This window comes from Theobroma cacao, chromosome 9 (genome assembly GCF_000208745.1).
Source record: "Theobroma cacao cultivar B97-61/B2 chromosome 9, Criollo_cocoa_genome_V2, whole genome shotgun sequence".
Taxonomy (NCBI): domain Eukaryota; kingdom Viridiplantae; phylum Streptophyta; class Magnoliopsida; order Malvales; family Malvaceae; genus Theobroma; species Theobroma cacao.
The window spans coordinates 7,672,574-7,688,422 of record NC_030858.1 but is presented as its reverse complement, the minus strand read 5'-3'; the positions used below and the strand labels follow the sequence as shown (position 1 = coordinate 7,688,422).

Below are 15,849 nucleotides of genomic sequence, written 5' to 3'. Positions count from 1 at the left end.
TTTTGATGCCAATGTCCTTTTCTACCAATTGCCGACCTTTTTAAAAGTCTTTGCAATTGGATATGCTTACTCATTAATGGGATTGCTTTAGAAGGAGAAACCTGTCAACAATAGTCAATTACCATTTGGTTGATGTGTGCTTCAAAGGATGTCCTACTCAATAACCTCTTTGGGAAGAAGCAACAAATATTTATGAATTCAATTAATCCATACTCAATTGTTTTAATTCATGTTATCGACGACAACTATTTACATTGTGCAATTAAACCCAAAGGGATTCCATTTGAGTTTCAAGCAAACAAAAATCTAACAACAGCAGCAAAAATCATACTATGAAATGAGACAAATTGGAAGAATTGGCGCACCCATAACCTTGGAACAAAACGCAGCAACCAATAGATCAACAAAAGCTGAAATTGGATGTATGCTTATGATACAATGCACATTTAGTTTCAACTTATACTGAACATGAAAATCATGAGGTCGCAACAGGACGGGCACTACTCCGTCCAAGACCAAGACCCAAACCTAAGGGAATGCTCTCAGTTTTTGACTTGCTATGGTTACTATGGCTGCAGTGCGAAGAATGAATGTGGCCATGATGTGCATTGGTGTTGTTGGAATTGACATTTATAGCAATATGGCCATTTCCGTTTGCCTGAGTATGCATATCACCATTTTGCAAGTTTGAATCCCTCGACATTTGTACCATTCCTATTCCCTCAGAATGCACTGAATCTTCAGTAGCCCGCAGGTCCTCATTGTAGCCATTGATCAAGAAATCTGAGCAGTTCTTCTGGCATCCATGATCATATGGGTTTCTAAATCGACCACCAGGGCCCCTGAGGTAGCTATAGCGCATGACATTTGCCATTTCATTTGTTGTTATGTTGCGAGATATCTGTGGCAAGAAAAGAACAAAATGAGTCCCCAAATAAAAGAAAAGAAAAAGACAAACTGAGTTATTGCTCCCAAGTTTCTGAAATCATTCATGTTCCTTACAAATGCCTCAGATATGCAACGTTACCTAGGACCTAAACTAAAGCACCACCACAAATGCCAGAAATAACATGGAATTTAGCCAAAGAAGAGAGAAGGTTGTGGGGGTAAGAAGACCACACATATGGACACAAAACTATGCAAGCATGTGTAAAGACACAATCAAGATTAAGTCCAAAAGAATGGTGTGACAAGGAAAATATCATATGCAAAGGGCTCTATCTATTGAAGATGATTTACTCCTTGGGTGAGCCATGCCTTAATTGTAAATATCATTCTGGTTGATACGCGGTGTTTGTGAAAAAACTGGTTGGGTAATAGTTGGCATGGTGAAGGCAGAAGATCACCTTAAACCACCTCTCATGGTTAAAATCCAGGCAAGGACAGGCTCACTCAATCCAAAATCACTAATAAACTACAATGAAAGTTAGATTAAGATATATGATGAGGCAGATGAAACTTGCATTTATGATGCCACTGGACCAAATCTAGTTTAGGATGACAACTTCACCCCAAAAACTCAACCAGTGCCATCAAGACTAAACCTAAAATAAGAGCATAGGTGAAGCAGACATTTATTCTCTATTGTGGCCCAGGTCACAACCATAAAAAGTGTTTCCAAAAAAAAAAAAGACAACTAGAGATCAGAAAACCTGAATGCATACCTGAGAAGCCTGTACAACAGTTAACACTGCCACACCAAAGAAGAGGAAAAAATCCACAATCAAAAAAGATATAGCACCAATATGATGAGTACCAGCATGGTTCATCCATGGTAAGAATGAAGATGGAGCCGTTGGATCTGTCAAGATTCCTGTATACAAGAAGTACACATTGGCAGGACATTCAAGGAGGAAAATTTTGCCAAACTAACTTCAGAAAATAGTTTGAACCTGGAACTGATTAAGAGACATACTTGTAATAGTAACTCCACCAGTAATTAACATCGCTGAAACTTCTAAAACAAGGAAAAGAAAAAAATCCCATTTGTTTTTCTGCATCACAAGATATTATAATAAAATTAAATCAACAGATACCATGACTATTTGCAAGAATCATGTTAAATTAAATGTTATACTCTTTCCACATAGGAAATGTCTTATCAAATTGATATATAAACAATTGCAACCAACCAGCAATCATGCATAACCCATATTAGTCTACCTATTGTAGAAGTTGAAGCACAGGATGTTAAACATGCAAGAAATGAAAACATCAAAATAATAATGACAGAGGAAAGAAAAACATTTAACTCATCAGCAAGGAAGCACCTTGCCAACACAATTTGACACCCAAGGGCAATGATGGTCAAATTGCTCAACACAACGATCACAAGTGGAGCAGTGTTTTGCACGAAGAGGCCTGACGATCTGGTGATGGTATATAATAACATAGCAAAACAATCAGAATAAAAGGAAATTATCAAATACGTAACATACAAGGAACAGAGGCTAGATTAGAAGAGCACCTTGCATGTTGCACAAAGCTGAGACCAATTTCCAGCTAGCAAAGCAGGATTATTTATCTCAATCTTCAATAAGGGTTCCTAGCAAAACAAACAGGATAAATATGTTATATATACATCAATTATTTAAAAGATATATACATTTGGAGAAACAAAATATAAAGGACTAAAACTTTAAATTTCCGGAAGACAAAATTTACAAACCAAACAAAAACCAGATAGACTCTATAAGGGAAATTTGAACGCACATCATCTTTCATATTTTGTGGATCATGGACATTCATCCTGATATAACCGGGATCCTTGCTGCAAAGAAATTTAAAATGACAAAAGAAACTAGATAAGTACACTCCTTCAACGAGTCTGATGACTAAAAATTACATGCAATAGAAGTAGTATCCTGCCTAGCACAGCTAGGCGTGATATACACCCAGCCCAGCTTCTATTACAGAGAATTACCTGACTAAATCTGGGAAAACAATGAAAGAATGACACAAAGTACTACAATTTTAATAATATATCTTGTATTATCTTATAAACCTTTGACTACATGTTAACATACTATCTCCTGAAGAATATAATAACTCACTGCCTTTGTAAACCCCATTACAGCCCCTTCAAAATAAGATTCCCCTCCTTCCAACATAAATAAAAATGAGCAAACATCAAGAATCTAATTGCTAGATACTTGAAACTCATCGCATGAAAAACCAAAAATTAAAGGTACCAAAGATATCTGTCCTGAAAATTGTTTTAGCAAATTAAAAAAGGAAATGAATCAAATGGTACAGACAATCCCTTCATTCCAACTCCAGCCATACTATGATTTCAAAAACAATTGTCTCCTTTGACAGCTGCTATACTCTGAAACTCTTCCAAGGGGAAAATTAGGGCTAACAAACTGATAAATGGACAGCTAGGCAGTGTCCAAAACAAATGTATTCAGTGCCGCAATGACCTAACAGACTTAAAAAAAAAGTAGGTCCATGTCAAAGAATTTACCTGCTACACCTATAAAACAGAACCAGACCAGCAGATGCTAGGAAAACACCCAACCATGCAAGAAGGCCAAACCCAGCTGTCAACTTTGGCAGATTTGAAGCTGCAACCAATGTTCAAAAACACAAATAAGTAGGCAATAAAGAGACCTAGATCACTTTCAAGAAGATACCAAGAGACAGACCCATTATGACAGATTGAGTATAAGTCACCAGTAGCAGCAAGATAATGCACCAAAGAATTGGTGCAAGTCCTAATTTTGAAAGTCGTCCAAGACGGCTATTCCCATCACACCGTTTTTCAAGCAACCTCCTAGCATTTCCCTGCAGAATCAGATGTATAAGATGATAAGAAACATAAACAGGTGAGGTGGTAAAATTCATCTAATTTCATAAGCACATCATCATAAAAATTAAAAGAGAACAACAGCTAGGAGACAAATTAAGCTACTTATAAGGAAATTTTACAGCTTTTTAGGAGACAACTAACAAGACCATTCAAAATCAATAATAATTACATCCTAAATAATTCTAATAGTGAAGTCAAAAATTTTCAAATGTGCAATCATGTTGGGCCTAGACAAGGAAAGGTCAAAGGTTGGGCTATCCAACAACAAAAATACTAGTTATTTGACATATCTCCGCTTCATAAACCTGAATGCAACATAAACATGGCGAAACAAAATTTAGAGTTTGCACATGCATAAGGAACACTTCAAGATGTTAGCAACAAAGTAAAATGAATAAGAAAGACATTTTGGACCTTTATGTAATGTTTAGGAAGTACATTTCACTTGCATTTTTATCAGTAATTAACCCAACATTCTTTATGTTGGGTAGAAGGAAGCAAGAAACTGTCTTTCATTCAGCCCAAAGCATTCATCAGTCATCATTAACAATAAGAGCTTGAAATGAGTAAGATTCAAAACATAAACAAATAAATATATTAATTACTATTCGTCAAAAAAATCATTAATTAAAAGCTACAATGCTATGGCACCTACAAGGAAAAAAGCAACTTGTCTGTGATTTTTATCAGAAGCAAGCTGTGCGGGTGTAAGGCCAGTATTATCAGTGACCATCAAATCCTCCTTCTTGCCAGCCTGTACTAAGACTGTGCAAGCTTCTAGATTACCCCTAATAGCCGCCCAATGGAGAGGAGTGCAACCTGATGTAGAGATGAAACATTGTTAACAGAGAAAAACTACACATGCAATCAAAATTTTCACAAATACAAATTGTTAACACTAGATTAACCAGATGAAAATCCCTAGAAATGGCAATTTAAATCTGAGAATCAGAAAATTACCCTCTTTGTCCTGACGCCCTCTATATGCATCAAGAAATAAAAGAAGACGTATGCAATCAGCGAAACCTTTATAAGCAGCCCTAGTGTTCTCCATATTAAAAAGAAGTTAGAATCACAATAATAGACACGACAATTGTAAACTTTCATTACAGAATCAAGCAATTTGCAGGAAAAACAAAGTGGTCAGAATATGCAAGCAAACTTGTTAATGTTAGAGAAATAACTCAGAGAAATTTCACAAAAGGAAAATAGAACACTCTAAAGACTATTTGACATTTTCAGAATGAAAACTCTAAACCCAACTACGGTAAAAATTACACAAGTAGGTTACATTCTGATCATAAAAAATTCTTAATCCAGGTTTACAAGAATCGAACACTTTGCAGAAGCTTATTAGTCTCATCACTAGGCATCACAAAATCACGAAAGAAAACTGTTTTATAATCACAAATACTGGGTTTTCAAAAGCAGTCTTCCTTACGAGCAAATGCATCAAACAATAATTTTATCAGTATGAAAAAAAAAGGTTCCTTGGTTAGTTAAAATACATTTGAAGTAGCAAATTAGTCTAAGGAAAAGCATTGTCATACAAGGAAAATAATCAACCCTCACATAAGAAAAAGAAAAAAAAAGCAGATATTTAGATCCAAAAGAAATCATCACCACCACAGTGCCTTATGCTAGAACATTCAAGTGAATAATAGTAAGGTGTAAGTTGAACTCATGTACCAGTGCAAAGGGCTTCGCCCATCATTATCCGGAACATCAGGGTCAGCATTCCATTTTGAAACAATGTGATAGAGAAAAGCAGTCTGACCATATTGGGCAGCAACATGAGTTGTCTGCATCAAATTACAATTAATAAGCACTCATCCATCTGAAGGTGGAAATAGAAACAAGAAATACAATAATTCAATCATCATCCTGCAATTAAATTGTAAAACACAAACCATAAGCATAAGTTTCAGAATTCAATTAAGAAATAGAAACCCACCCTCATGTTCTAGACTTCTAGATAGTAAAATACTCCACCAAAAAGAAACAATTGAGTGTATCAGCAATATCGGCAAAGAAAAACTGCATGAATTGCATTTGATTGAGATGATACCAAAATGAGACAAATTAGGAAAAGAAAGACCACGGAAGGAAAATATATGGGGAAAAAGTCACAGTCAACAAGAAAGTATAGCATGGAATGCTATGCTTTCCAGCTGTCTTTCAGGTCCTAGACAAGTAAGAGAAAAAGGGAATGAACATCATCTCCAGCTATGTAGACAGCCTCAAGTAAAATGCATAGCAAAAACATATCTTCTTTAAGCCTCAAAATATCAATATGATCTACTCATTTTATGGAAACCATATATTGCGGAGTTCTAATGCTCCTAAAAATATATATACATAATGCCTATGCAGATATAAACCAATTTCAAACAGGAATGTATAAAACAGCTAATGCTGAGTAAACATTACTTTACATTACTGATCACTGTCCCCAAATCCATATTGCGTGAAACCATACTAAATTCTTGACTGAGATAGAATATTAGACAAGGCACCACGATGAAGAAAATCTAACCTGGTAGCCATAAATGTCTGCGGCATCCACCCGAGCATCCTCTTGGAGTAAAAGCTCAGCAACTTGTATTGCACCCCGGACCGCACTCCAGTGCAAGGCTGTCTGCCCAGTGTGATCTGCCGCATTTACATCTCCACCATGCTGGCAAATCAAGACAATGCAAAAACTTCTCAATTAAACCAAATTTAATCCAATAAAAACCTCAAGATCAACATGTATCAACTAAACCGTAAAATCCAAACAACTACAGAAAGCGTTTCCCAACCCCAAAGGCATGTATTCCCTAAGTCCTGAAGTAAACCTATTAAAACCCACTTAATAAACCATTTGAAGAAAACAACTTCCATAAATTAGATACCAAATAAACCAATTTCAATAAATCCAATAGACTCCAAATCCAAAACTCGAAAAGAATTCCCAACTCTAACAAGAAAGCCAATTCAGCAAATCCATCAAAATAACCACAAGAGAAAAACCTCGATAATGTACTGAGCAGCGGCGGTTCTATTATTCAAAGCAGCCCACTGCAGGGCATAATAACCCAGGTGATCAGGCTCGGAAACAGTGCAGCCTTCGGACTCAACCAACCTATGAAGCTTCTCCAAATCCCCATACGCAGCGGCCGTGTAAACATCGTTCCTCAAGCTCTCATCATCAGCAACACCACCAACAACCCCATTATTCCCTCCTCCATTTCCATTTCCATTCGCTAAAACACCACCAGATTGCTTCGAGGGTTGAACCTCTTCCACCACCTCGATCTCCGATGACATCTCTCAAAAACCCGAAAGAAAAAACGAAAAACAGATTTTTTTTTCCCTTTTTCAATGATCTGGGTTGACTTTTTTATCAATAATTTTGTTTCATAATTGTTTTTTTCAATAAAAATTTATGGGTGCGATTAGGGTTTTTCGTGAAAGAGAAGGGCAGGGCTGGGTTTGAGGGGTCGTTGCGCTTTGGCGTCCGTGCCGTGTTGACTGATGAGACCGAAGCCGAAGCCAAAGCCACTTGCCTAAGCGATTATCCGTAAGAATGAACTCGATTTTGACATGGATGAGGATGTGAATCCAATTGCTCGCCGTATTTTCCAAATATTTTCACATTAACCCCGTTAAATTTACCTATTTACATAATGGGACATGGCCTTTTCCTTTATGAACATTGATTGAGCTGGCTGTATTTTTTACCACTACTGCAAGTGTTGTAATAATTAATGTACTCACCCAGAGAAGCTCATTATACAGAAAGATGTATAATAATCCTCATTATTTTTTATATGAAGATATGTATTAATGTTTTTTTTGGGTACCAGGATATATAATAATGCTTATTATATTTGAAACAGGGCTTTGATTTCCAATTCACATATATACATATGTATTACCTTTCCAAGTTTAAGGTGCTACTCAATTTATTAATCAACTTTCTTCTCATTATGTTTCGAATATATATATACTTTTTTTCTTAATTAAATCTTAATTTACTAATAAAATTACAATAATAATCGGTCAACCTTCCATATCATAATATAATTATTACATTCAATATACGGAACAAATCAACAAACTAAATAATTTAACTTAACTCACGTATTGGAAGACTCAAATGTGAAACCTAAAGAAGTCAAAGTCTCCCACTTGCCATTGCTCTCATGGACATATAGACGTGTTACCATTTATTCAAGGGGAAAAATAGGTGGAATTAATGAGGGCAATAACAGTTAGATTATTTATTTTTTTCATTACGTTAAACATGATATAATCGCCTAAATATTATACTAACTATATCTTTTTATTTTTTTAATTTCTGGTATAAAGTTTTTTTAGTAAAGTAATTAGTTTAGACGAAGTCAGGGTGGGCCTGCACGGACGAGACTAATTCTTGCTCATTGGTCAGTCAATGACAACTATCCCCTTGGAAGCTGACACATGGGCCAGGCCAAGCCTTCTACAAAAGCACACTTGGGCTAGATTGGTCCAGTCCATCAGGCCCAGTCTAGACCTTCTAAGGGGGCCCCTGTTTTATTCTGTCCCTAATAGAGTGACAAGTGTGCAAAAAACAAAATTATAATTTTGTACTTCAAATCCCATTAATTACACTAGGCTCCACCAATCAATCCCGAACTGAGCACAAATCAGGAACCTGATTGGAGAATTCCACCAAGTTTTAGTGGCCCCAGTACCACGTGATTTTCTCCCCCCCAATTTGACGTGAAATTGTCTTGACACTGGATCCAAAGCGTCAAGTGAAAAATATCTTTTAAATAATGTATAAATACACTCACAAGAAAAGTCAATTTCACCCCAAACAAAAAAAAGAAAAAATTAAATTAATTGTTTCAAACCCATTTGTCTTTCTTCCACTCCACTTTACCTCTTTTCATCCAATAAATGCCTTTGATCTTTCGTGCAAGTCAACAAAATCAACCTGGTAATATCAATTTTGGCAACCAAAACCCTAATCCGGACCAAACCCTAGGGTTTACCCTAATCGGACCCAGACCCAGAACCACTCTGCTCAGGTCTTTCTCTTTCTCTCTCTATCTTCACTCTTTTTCCAAAGTCTTTTGCTTTTAGTTAACTGATTTTTTTTTTTTCTATAGGAAGTGTAATTTTTGTTTAGCATAGTTGAGGCAGCAATGGAGGTGGGTAGATTGAGCCCAGTTGAAAAGAGCATCTGGGTATGCTCTGTAATGGAAGCTTTGGTGGCTGAGACTTTGGTTCTTGCTGGAAATTCTCTTGCTTGCCTTCTCATGCTGGTATATTTACTCTCTTTTTGGTAATGGCTATTTTTTCCTGTTAGTTTGGGAGTTGTGTTGTGTTGTGTTGTTTGCTTCATATGCTGTTTTCTGCTTTTTGGGTTTTGTCTCAAAAGCATTATATTTGTTTGTTTATAAGGTTTTTGCTGCTTGTGTTGTGTTCTTCTTCCACACCCCCTCCCCCATCCCCTTTCCTTTTTTTACTGAATTTTGGTGGTTGACCCTCTCTTGTCTTGGTTGAGGTTATTGTGAGCTGTTGAAGTGTTAGAATTGTTACCTTTTTCTGTTATGAATTTGTACATTGCTTGTTCTTGTTTAGGGCAAGGTTTGCTTTTGGAGATTGAAATTGTGTGGAGTGTGGACTGAATGTCCGGGTCATAAGTTTTTCCCATATTAAGATTCAAGAAGTGGGGTTTGTGGAGGATTTCCACTTGTTTTCACCTTTTTTTTTTGTAATTTTTTTATTTGAGTTTGTTATGTTTAAGCTAGCTTTTTCTTGTCTGAATCTTGTACTTACCTGAAATGTTGTCGGAGTAATTGAGATCTGTTTTCCATAAAAAGTTTAGTTACATTTTGGTATGATAACTAATATGATTAGAATCTTCTCGCTACAAGTAAAATATATGCTGTTTGTTGTAATGCTGCCTGCAATCAACAATGCCTTCTTCTTTTCTACTGTATGCTGGTGGCTACAGATTCTTTAACTTGCTGCCTGAGAGGTCCTACAGCTTTTGGTTTTTAGTTGGATTCAGCATAGAATATGAGAATCTTTTTATGCCACTTTTATTGGTTTCTGACCTTGAATGGATATTCCTCTGCACCTTTTAGTGCTTGGGATGTTTGCTGTTTCTCTTACCATTTATACCAATACAAAAACAATAATGTCAAGTTTCAATCTGTACTGCAAATTATCAGAACATTAGGGAACAATGTGGAAGGGTAGATCGCCTTCTATTTGTTATTTAATGCAAGATTACAAATTTGGGGCCCCTGAGTCAAAGTTTTTGCTGCAGTTCTTAGACATGAAATGTGGGTCTAGTTTGCCTTTGTAGCTTATTGGGCACTAAAATGATATTTAAGGACCCTTTTTCAGGGTTTGATTAGTGACATCAGGGTTAATTTCTGACTTAGTTTTGCAATGTCTCCATTTTTTTTTTCCTTTTCATGAACATGATTATTTTAATCATTTGAAAGAAGTTTTTAGCATGTCAATATATAAAAAGCCTGGCTTTCAAATAAGCAACAATACTGAGCTCTAGAACTGTTGCTCCTTCTTGCCTGCAGCAATGTCCACACTCCACTTTTCCTTCACGGTTGATTCTCTGATCTTGATTATGTTTGGAGTGTTTTTTTTTTTTTTTCTATTTTTGAGAAAACTTTATGTTCAGAGTGTACGTTCATCATATGGTGGACTTTGAATTGATGAGGGAATTTTATTATTGTTTCTCTGTAAAATGTTTAAGATGCAAATAGAATCCTGTTGTCTGTGGAAAGCATACATCATCATATTTTTGTTGTATGTATCTTGCTTAGGATCCTTTCTAACATGATTTAAGATTGTTGCAGACAGAGTCAGTGCTGAAGGATATGAATGCATCACATGGTTTGACTGCAGTGGATGAGAGGTAATGTGTTTCCTTTTCTTTTTCATTGTAATTTATCATTAATGGTTGGTAAGAGGAAATCTAACAGGTTGGCAGGATTGACTTCTTTTTTAGGTTTCCATTTGATGAACTGCTCAAAATGAAACGTCCTGATCCAGAAAACAAAGATGCCAGTGATACAGAGGATGATGATGAAGAAGAAGATGATGACAACGCAGATGATCCAGATGATGATGCAGCTGATGAGGATTTCTCAGGTGAGGAGGATCCCGAGGATGACCCTGAGGCCAATGGGGATGGAGGGAGTGATGAAGAGGATGATGAAGAAGATGATGATGATGGGGATGACGATGATGGTGATGAGGATGGGGAGGATGAAGAAGAGGAAGATGAAGATGATGAAGATGATGAGGTTCGTCAGCCACCTTCTAAGAAGAGGAAGTGAATTAATCATAGGCCTTTAGATTTTCTATTGTTTCTTTTTTTCCTTTGGGTGAGGAACTTTTAGTAGGGAGGGAGAATTCAGCATGTTTGTCTGCATAGATTAGAAGATTCGCTATCCTTAGTTCTGAAGGAACCTTAATTTATGGCATTTGTCATGTAGTTACGTTACAGGTGGTTCTGATACATATTATTCCATCGTGGATTAATGGTCATTCCTATTTGTTCTGTAGAACTTGTTACTTCTACATGCATCTAATACTCGGTTCGTTTCATTACGTCTTGGGCTTTTGGTAGCCTGGTAAGGTTTGATGAAACAGCTAACTGGAAACTTAAGTATATTTAATTATATCAACTTAGCAATTAATACTGGAGTAATGATCATTCTATCAAACTGAAGTTCAATTACCGCTTGATCTTGAATGAAACCTGGCTTTTCCGAAAGGCCAGAACTGAGGTTTCCAGGTCCTGAGAATCATGCTCGAGGGAAAAAAATTCCGATTCTTAACCCCCAAATAATGCAATTCGTTTTAATTGTCGTAAGTCATTCTATGCTACCTAGTCGATACGCAGGTATACGTCCGATCTTTCGGTATGAAAGAACAGTGTGTTAATTAGTTTGTGTAGTTAAAGGCCAAACTTACCGGGATTTTAAAAAGTGTAAGTGATGTTGGGCAGACCCCAACACGTACATGAACAGCCATTTGTCCTTCAGCTATTTGATGGGAGATGGTGCTTTTTTTTCTTTTTTTTTTTGCGGTTGCGATGATACCTCATCTTAGGTGATTGTGAAATTCTAACTCACCTTGCATTCAGAGCACCCTTTGTTGGGACTAAGGGCTTGGGACTTGGTAAAGACGGAGACAGGTGCAAGAGATGATGAATAGGGATGATGGTAGAAAAGCGCCACATCATGGACAAAATTGTGAACATGACAGAAGTTCAGAGAAAACACCCAGAGAGGCAGAGAGCAAACTTCTTAAATAAGTTATGCAAACTTGTCAAAGAGTATTAACATGCAATTATAATCACGTTCATTGCTAATGATATAAGGTCTCAGAATCATGCTAGAAAGGAAAAATTATTTGTTCTCTTCAAAAGGAAGATGGTAAATTTTGCTCCTCCGCCATTGCTTGCATGGTCTCTTTGACATGGATCAACATTCATAATCATTCTGCATGACAACCTACAACAGAAATGGCTCATCAATAGATCAACTCAGTGAAGTCCATGAACATCAATACTGCAAGAATTAGCATTGCCTATGCAGCTAAGGGAAGAATAAACTTGCAATTTAACTCTTTTGCTGCTATAAACTAGCAATTTAACTAAGATACACATCATATTTCAATTAATACAACATACAAGCTCTTTTATTTCCGTCTTCCAGCCCTGATACAGTTTTAGACTGCCAACATAAACCCACTCAAGATAACTCCCTTCTCATCATGAACAATCAAGTAGTTAACACCATAATGACCTAAAATACTTTTCCTTTCCACAAATCTAGAGACAATTAGAGAAAGAAAAGAAAGAAATCACATGTTCATTGGGATAAAGCTCTTAAGAAAAAATAGCATATCTCAGGCACCCCTAGCATAGTTTCCTGATAAGAAAAAGTTGTTAGAAACATCGCAGTCAGTTTCTTCATGCCTTGTTGGATAAACATAGGGAACCAGATAGGCAAAGCTCAGTTTTAAGGTCCCAGGATACTTTGAAGGGTAAGTTTGAATGGCTGGACGGGACAAAACAAAAATGACAAGAGAGAGAGACCTAGAAAACAAAATTCAAGCTTCAGAAGCACCTAAGTCAGAGGTGCAGATACCTAAACAGATTTGACATTGCTTAAACATTGACAAGCTTAAGCCAGCTCTTCATGTCCCATCACAGATGAGTTTATGGCTCCTAAAATTACAAATTTGCAACTTTGCATGGCCAAATGGACTCCTATATCTCAAAGAAGAAGTAAAATAAGTCAGAATTTACCATCTGGATGAGTCATGTGACCATATGCTGAATACAGCCATCATAATACGTTATCATAACATTTTGGCAGATGGACATAAAGAGAATAATGCACAAGACTTAAGCCCCCAAGTGGATACATGAAAATCAGAAAAATATAAGGGAGAATCAAGTGCCACAAACCTACATCAATGTGGTACCAAGCAGGTAAAAAACCAATAAAAATTGAAAAAGTTTAGTAAGTAATAAGTAATAGTCCAATACTAATAAGTAACATGAACAGAAGATTTAACAATCAGTTAAGAATTTCAGTAAAATACGTTTGTGAGAGAGAAATAATTTAAACCAATTAAATAAACAACAATATCCAAAGATGATTATAATAAGGAATATGGCTACAGCATATAAGAGTCCATAGATTAAGGCTACTGACAAAAACAACTGAAGAACCAAAAAAGAACCTTTCTTCCAAGTTATAACTACAAAAGCAGCTAATAAAATTAACCGATCTTGCATTCATCATCTTCATCTCTAGTTTTTCTCTTGCAGCATTTAGGTTCATATTTTCACACTAAAACCAAAGGACACAGCTCTCGTCATTCAAGAATTCAGAAGGCCTATGAAGTATTTGTGTTTATCAACTTCATTACCAATTAGTTGTGTCTTATGATACAATGTCAGTAATCTATACATTATACAACACTCATTTATGTTTCAATAATTCATACCACAAAAAAATATGGCAATCAGTATAATCCAATCACAACAGACTTCTTTTTCTTTGTCATTGTTTGAAAATTAAGAATGAAGGCACTCTCAGGTGGTTCCAAGGCAAAACATTGCAGAATATGCAAGAATTCTCCTAGTCGAAGGAATTATCTTTTTTTTTCACTATTATGATTGCTGATAGATTCAATCCGGAGAATAAGCAGTAGCATACTACTTCTATTTAATGCTCATTAGTGTAGCAACTTAAACCAAAATGTAATAAGAAAAGCTGCAAAAGAAACAAATTAACATCACCAAAAACCCACAATAACAAGCAGCCATAATTTCATCCAGCATTAACAAGGGCAAGAATCACTTCAAAAACCATTTAAAACAACCAACCAAACAACTCTTATAAAACACACACACACACAAAACAAAAAAACAAAAAAAGGAAACAAAGATTTCCCCAAAACCAACTTTAAAGTGACAACTTTTGATACCGTTTATGCAAGATATTAATCTCAAACTCACTTTGCTAAGGCAGCTTCCCAGACCTAAAAACAGCAAACTTTGTCATCTGAGAGTAAGAATATCCAATCCCATTTTCCTTCAAGAAGTCCTCAAGCAATTTCTTAACTCCATCAGGATCCCCACTCTCACATTCGACCTCGTAACAAATCCCAAATTCATACTTAGTCTCGTCCACTTCAAGCTTCAAATTTTTCCAATCAAAAACCTCTCTTTTATTCTCAAACCCACCTAAACAAACTAACCCCATTTCTTCCCCAACCCCAAACTCATCTTTCACCCTCTTCAAAACCCTCGACTCAATCTTCCCCAACCTCACCGGGTCCTCCACGTAAGCGCGTGCGACACACGGGTCTAGTTCCTCCTCATCTTCCTCCACGCGGCTGACACCGTCTACCAGAGTGGGTTTGGATTTGAGGGAAACGATGCAGCGGGCATCATTGTTGAGGAAGCGGAGGCGAAGAACCGAAAGTTGAGAGGAAAGGGTATTTGTCGAGGTGTCGAAGAAGAGGTTTTGTTGGTGAAGGGTTTTGGAGAGGAAAGGAGACAGGATGGTGGTTAGCTGACGGTGAGCGGCGGCGTCTCGGAGGCGGAGTTTTACTTCGACTTCCATTAGGGGGAGAGGCCGATGCGTTGGACTTTGGCGGTGGGGTTAGGGTGGGAGCGGTCGAGGAGGTGGAGTAGGGAGGAGGAGGTTGAGGAAGAGGCAGTGGCTGTGGGGGGAGGAGGAGAGGGTTTGCGGGAATCTTCAAGTTCCTGTTTGTCTTCGAGCTTGACTTCAATTTTGGTGGGTTTTCTCCTCAGCATCTCTTTTGGCGTAGAAAAGAAAGGGAACAATAGAGTTTGGAAGGAGACTGATGAGAACAGGTTTATTCCAATATATGATGAGAATAAAGTTTTTTTTTTTTTCAATTTCACACTGTAACTAAAACAGGTACATTACTAAAAAAAATAATTAGTAACTTTTAATTTCACGCATGAATTTTATGAGTAAAATAATATTTCAAAACTTGTAATAAAATTTACTTTAATTCATCAATTTACACCAAAATTAACATCACTTGCAAAAAAATATATTCAAAACTTATAATAAAATTATCACACATGATACACTTTAAATGAATGTTTTCTAATATATCATTCATTTTTACTAATAGAATTAATAAGATGCACGACTTACTTAACAAAATGAAAATTAAAATATTTAATTATATTTTTGTAAATACTAAATCAATAATTTCACTACAATTCGAGTACAGTATATGTAATTGATCCTTATAAGTTATATAAAAGAAGGAAACTGATTTTCCTCTAATCCCACAAATTCAACTTTTTATTGACAAGATTTGAATAAAAAGATTTTAAAAAATTTCAAATTATAATATTGAGAGTATTTTCTGATCTAGAACTTACAATTATTCTTTAAGGTTAATATAACGCCTATTTTTCATGGCATATAAAAAATGCATTTTATTATAGTATTTCAAGCTCTCAC

General features: G+C 36.2%; 3 protein-coding genes across 4 annotated transcripts; 1 reads left to right on the top strand and 2 right to left on the bottom strand.

Annotated features, from left to right (window-relative positions):
- Positions 179-7,381, bottom strand: LOC18588865 (protein S-acyltransferase 24). Its single transcript, XM_007013559.2, has 13 exons — positions 6,824-7,381; positions 6,348-6,488; positions 5,501-5,613; positions 4,772-4,851; positions 4,467-4,630; positions 3,648-3,786; positions 3,467-3,566; positions 2,713-2,770; positions 2,468-2,545; positions 2,271-2,369; positions 1,916-1,994; positions 1,665-1,813; positions 179-901 (listed from the first exon to the last, which is right to left on the bottom strand). Exons 1-13 carry the CDS (start codon positions 7,118-7,120, stop codon positions 476-478), a joined length of 1,923 nt encoding a protein of 640 aa, XP_007013621.2. The 5' UTR covers positions 7,121-7,381; the 3' UTR covers positions 179-475.
- LOC18588864 (prostatic spermine-binding protein) lies at positions 8,648-11,398 on the top strand. The gene is made up of 4 exons (XM_007013558.2): positions 8,648-8,868; positions 8,950-9,105; positions 10,672-10,730; positions 10,824-11,398. The coding sequence occupies exons 2-4, from the start codon at positions 8,986-8,988 to the stop codon at positions 11,152-11,154; spliced, it is 510 nt and encodes a 169-aa protein (XP_007013620.2). The 5' UTR covers positions 8,648-8,868; positions 8,950-8,985; the 3' UTR covers positions 11,155-11,398.
- Positions 12,092-15,213, bottom strand: LOC18588863 (triphosphate tunel metalloenzyme 3). 2 transcript variants are annotated; one of them, XR_001929607.1, is made up of 3 exons: positions 14,358-15,213; positions 12,976-13,097; positions 12,092-12,336 (listed from the first exon to the last, which is right to left on the bottom strand). XR_001929607.1 is itself a non-coding variant. In XM_007013557.2 (2 exons), the coding sequence occupies exon 1, from the start codon at positions 14,965-14,967 to the stop codon at positions 14,362-14,364; it is 606 nt and encodes a 201-aa protein (XP_007013619.2). In that variant the 5' UTR covers positions 14,968-15,213; the 3' UTR covers positions 12,092-12,336; positions 14,358-14,361. The 2 variants fall into 2 exon arrangements, 1 of the variants encoding a protein (XP_007013619.2); XM_007013557.2 differs by lacking the exon at positions 12,976-13,097.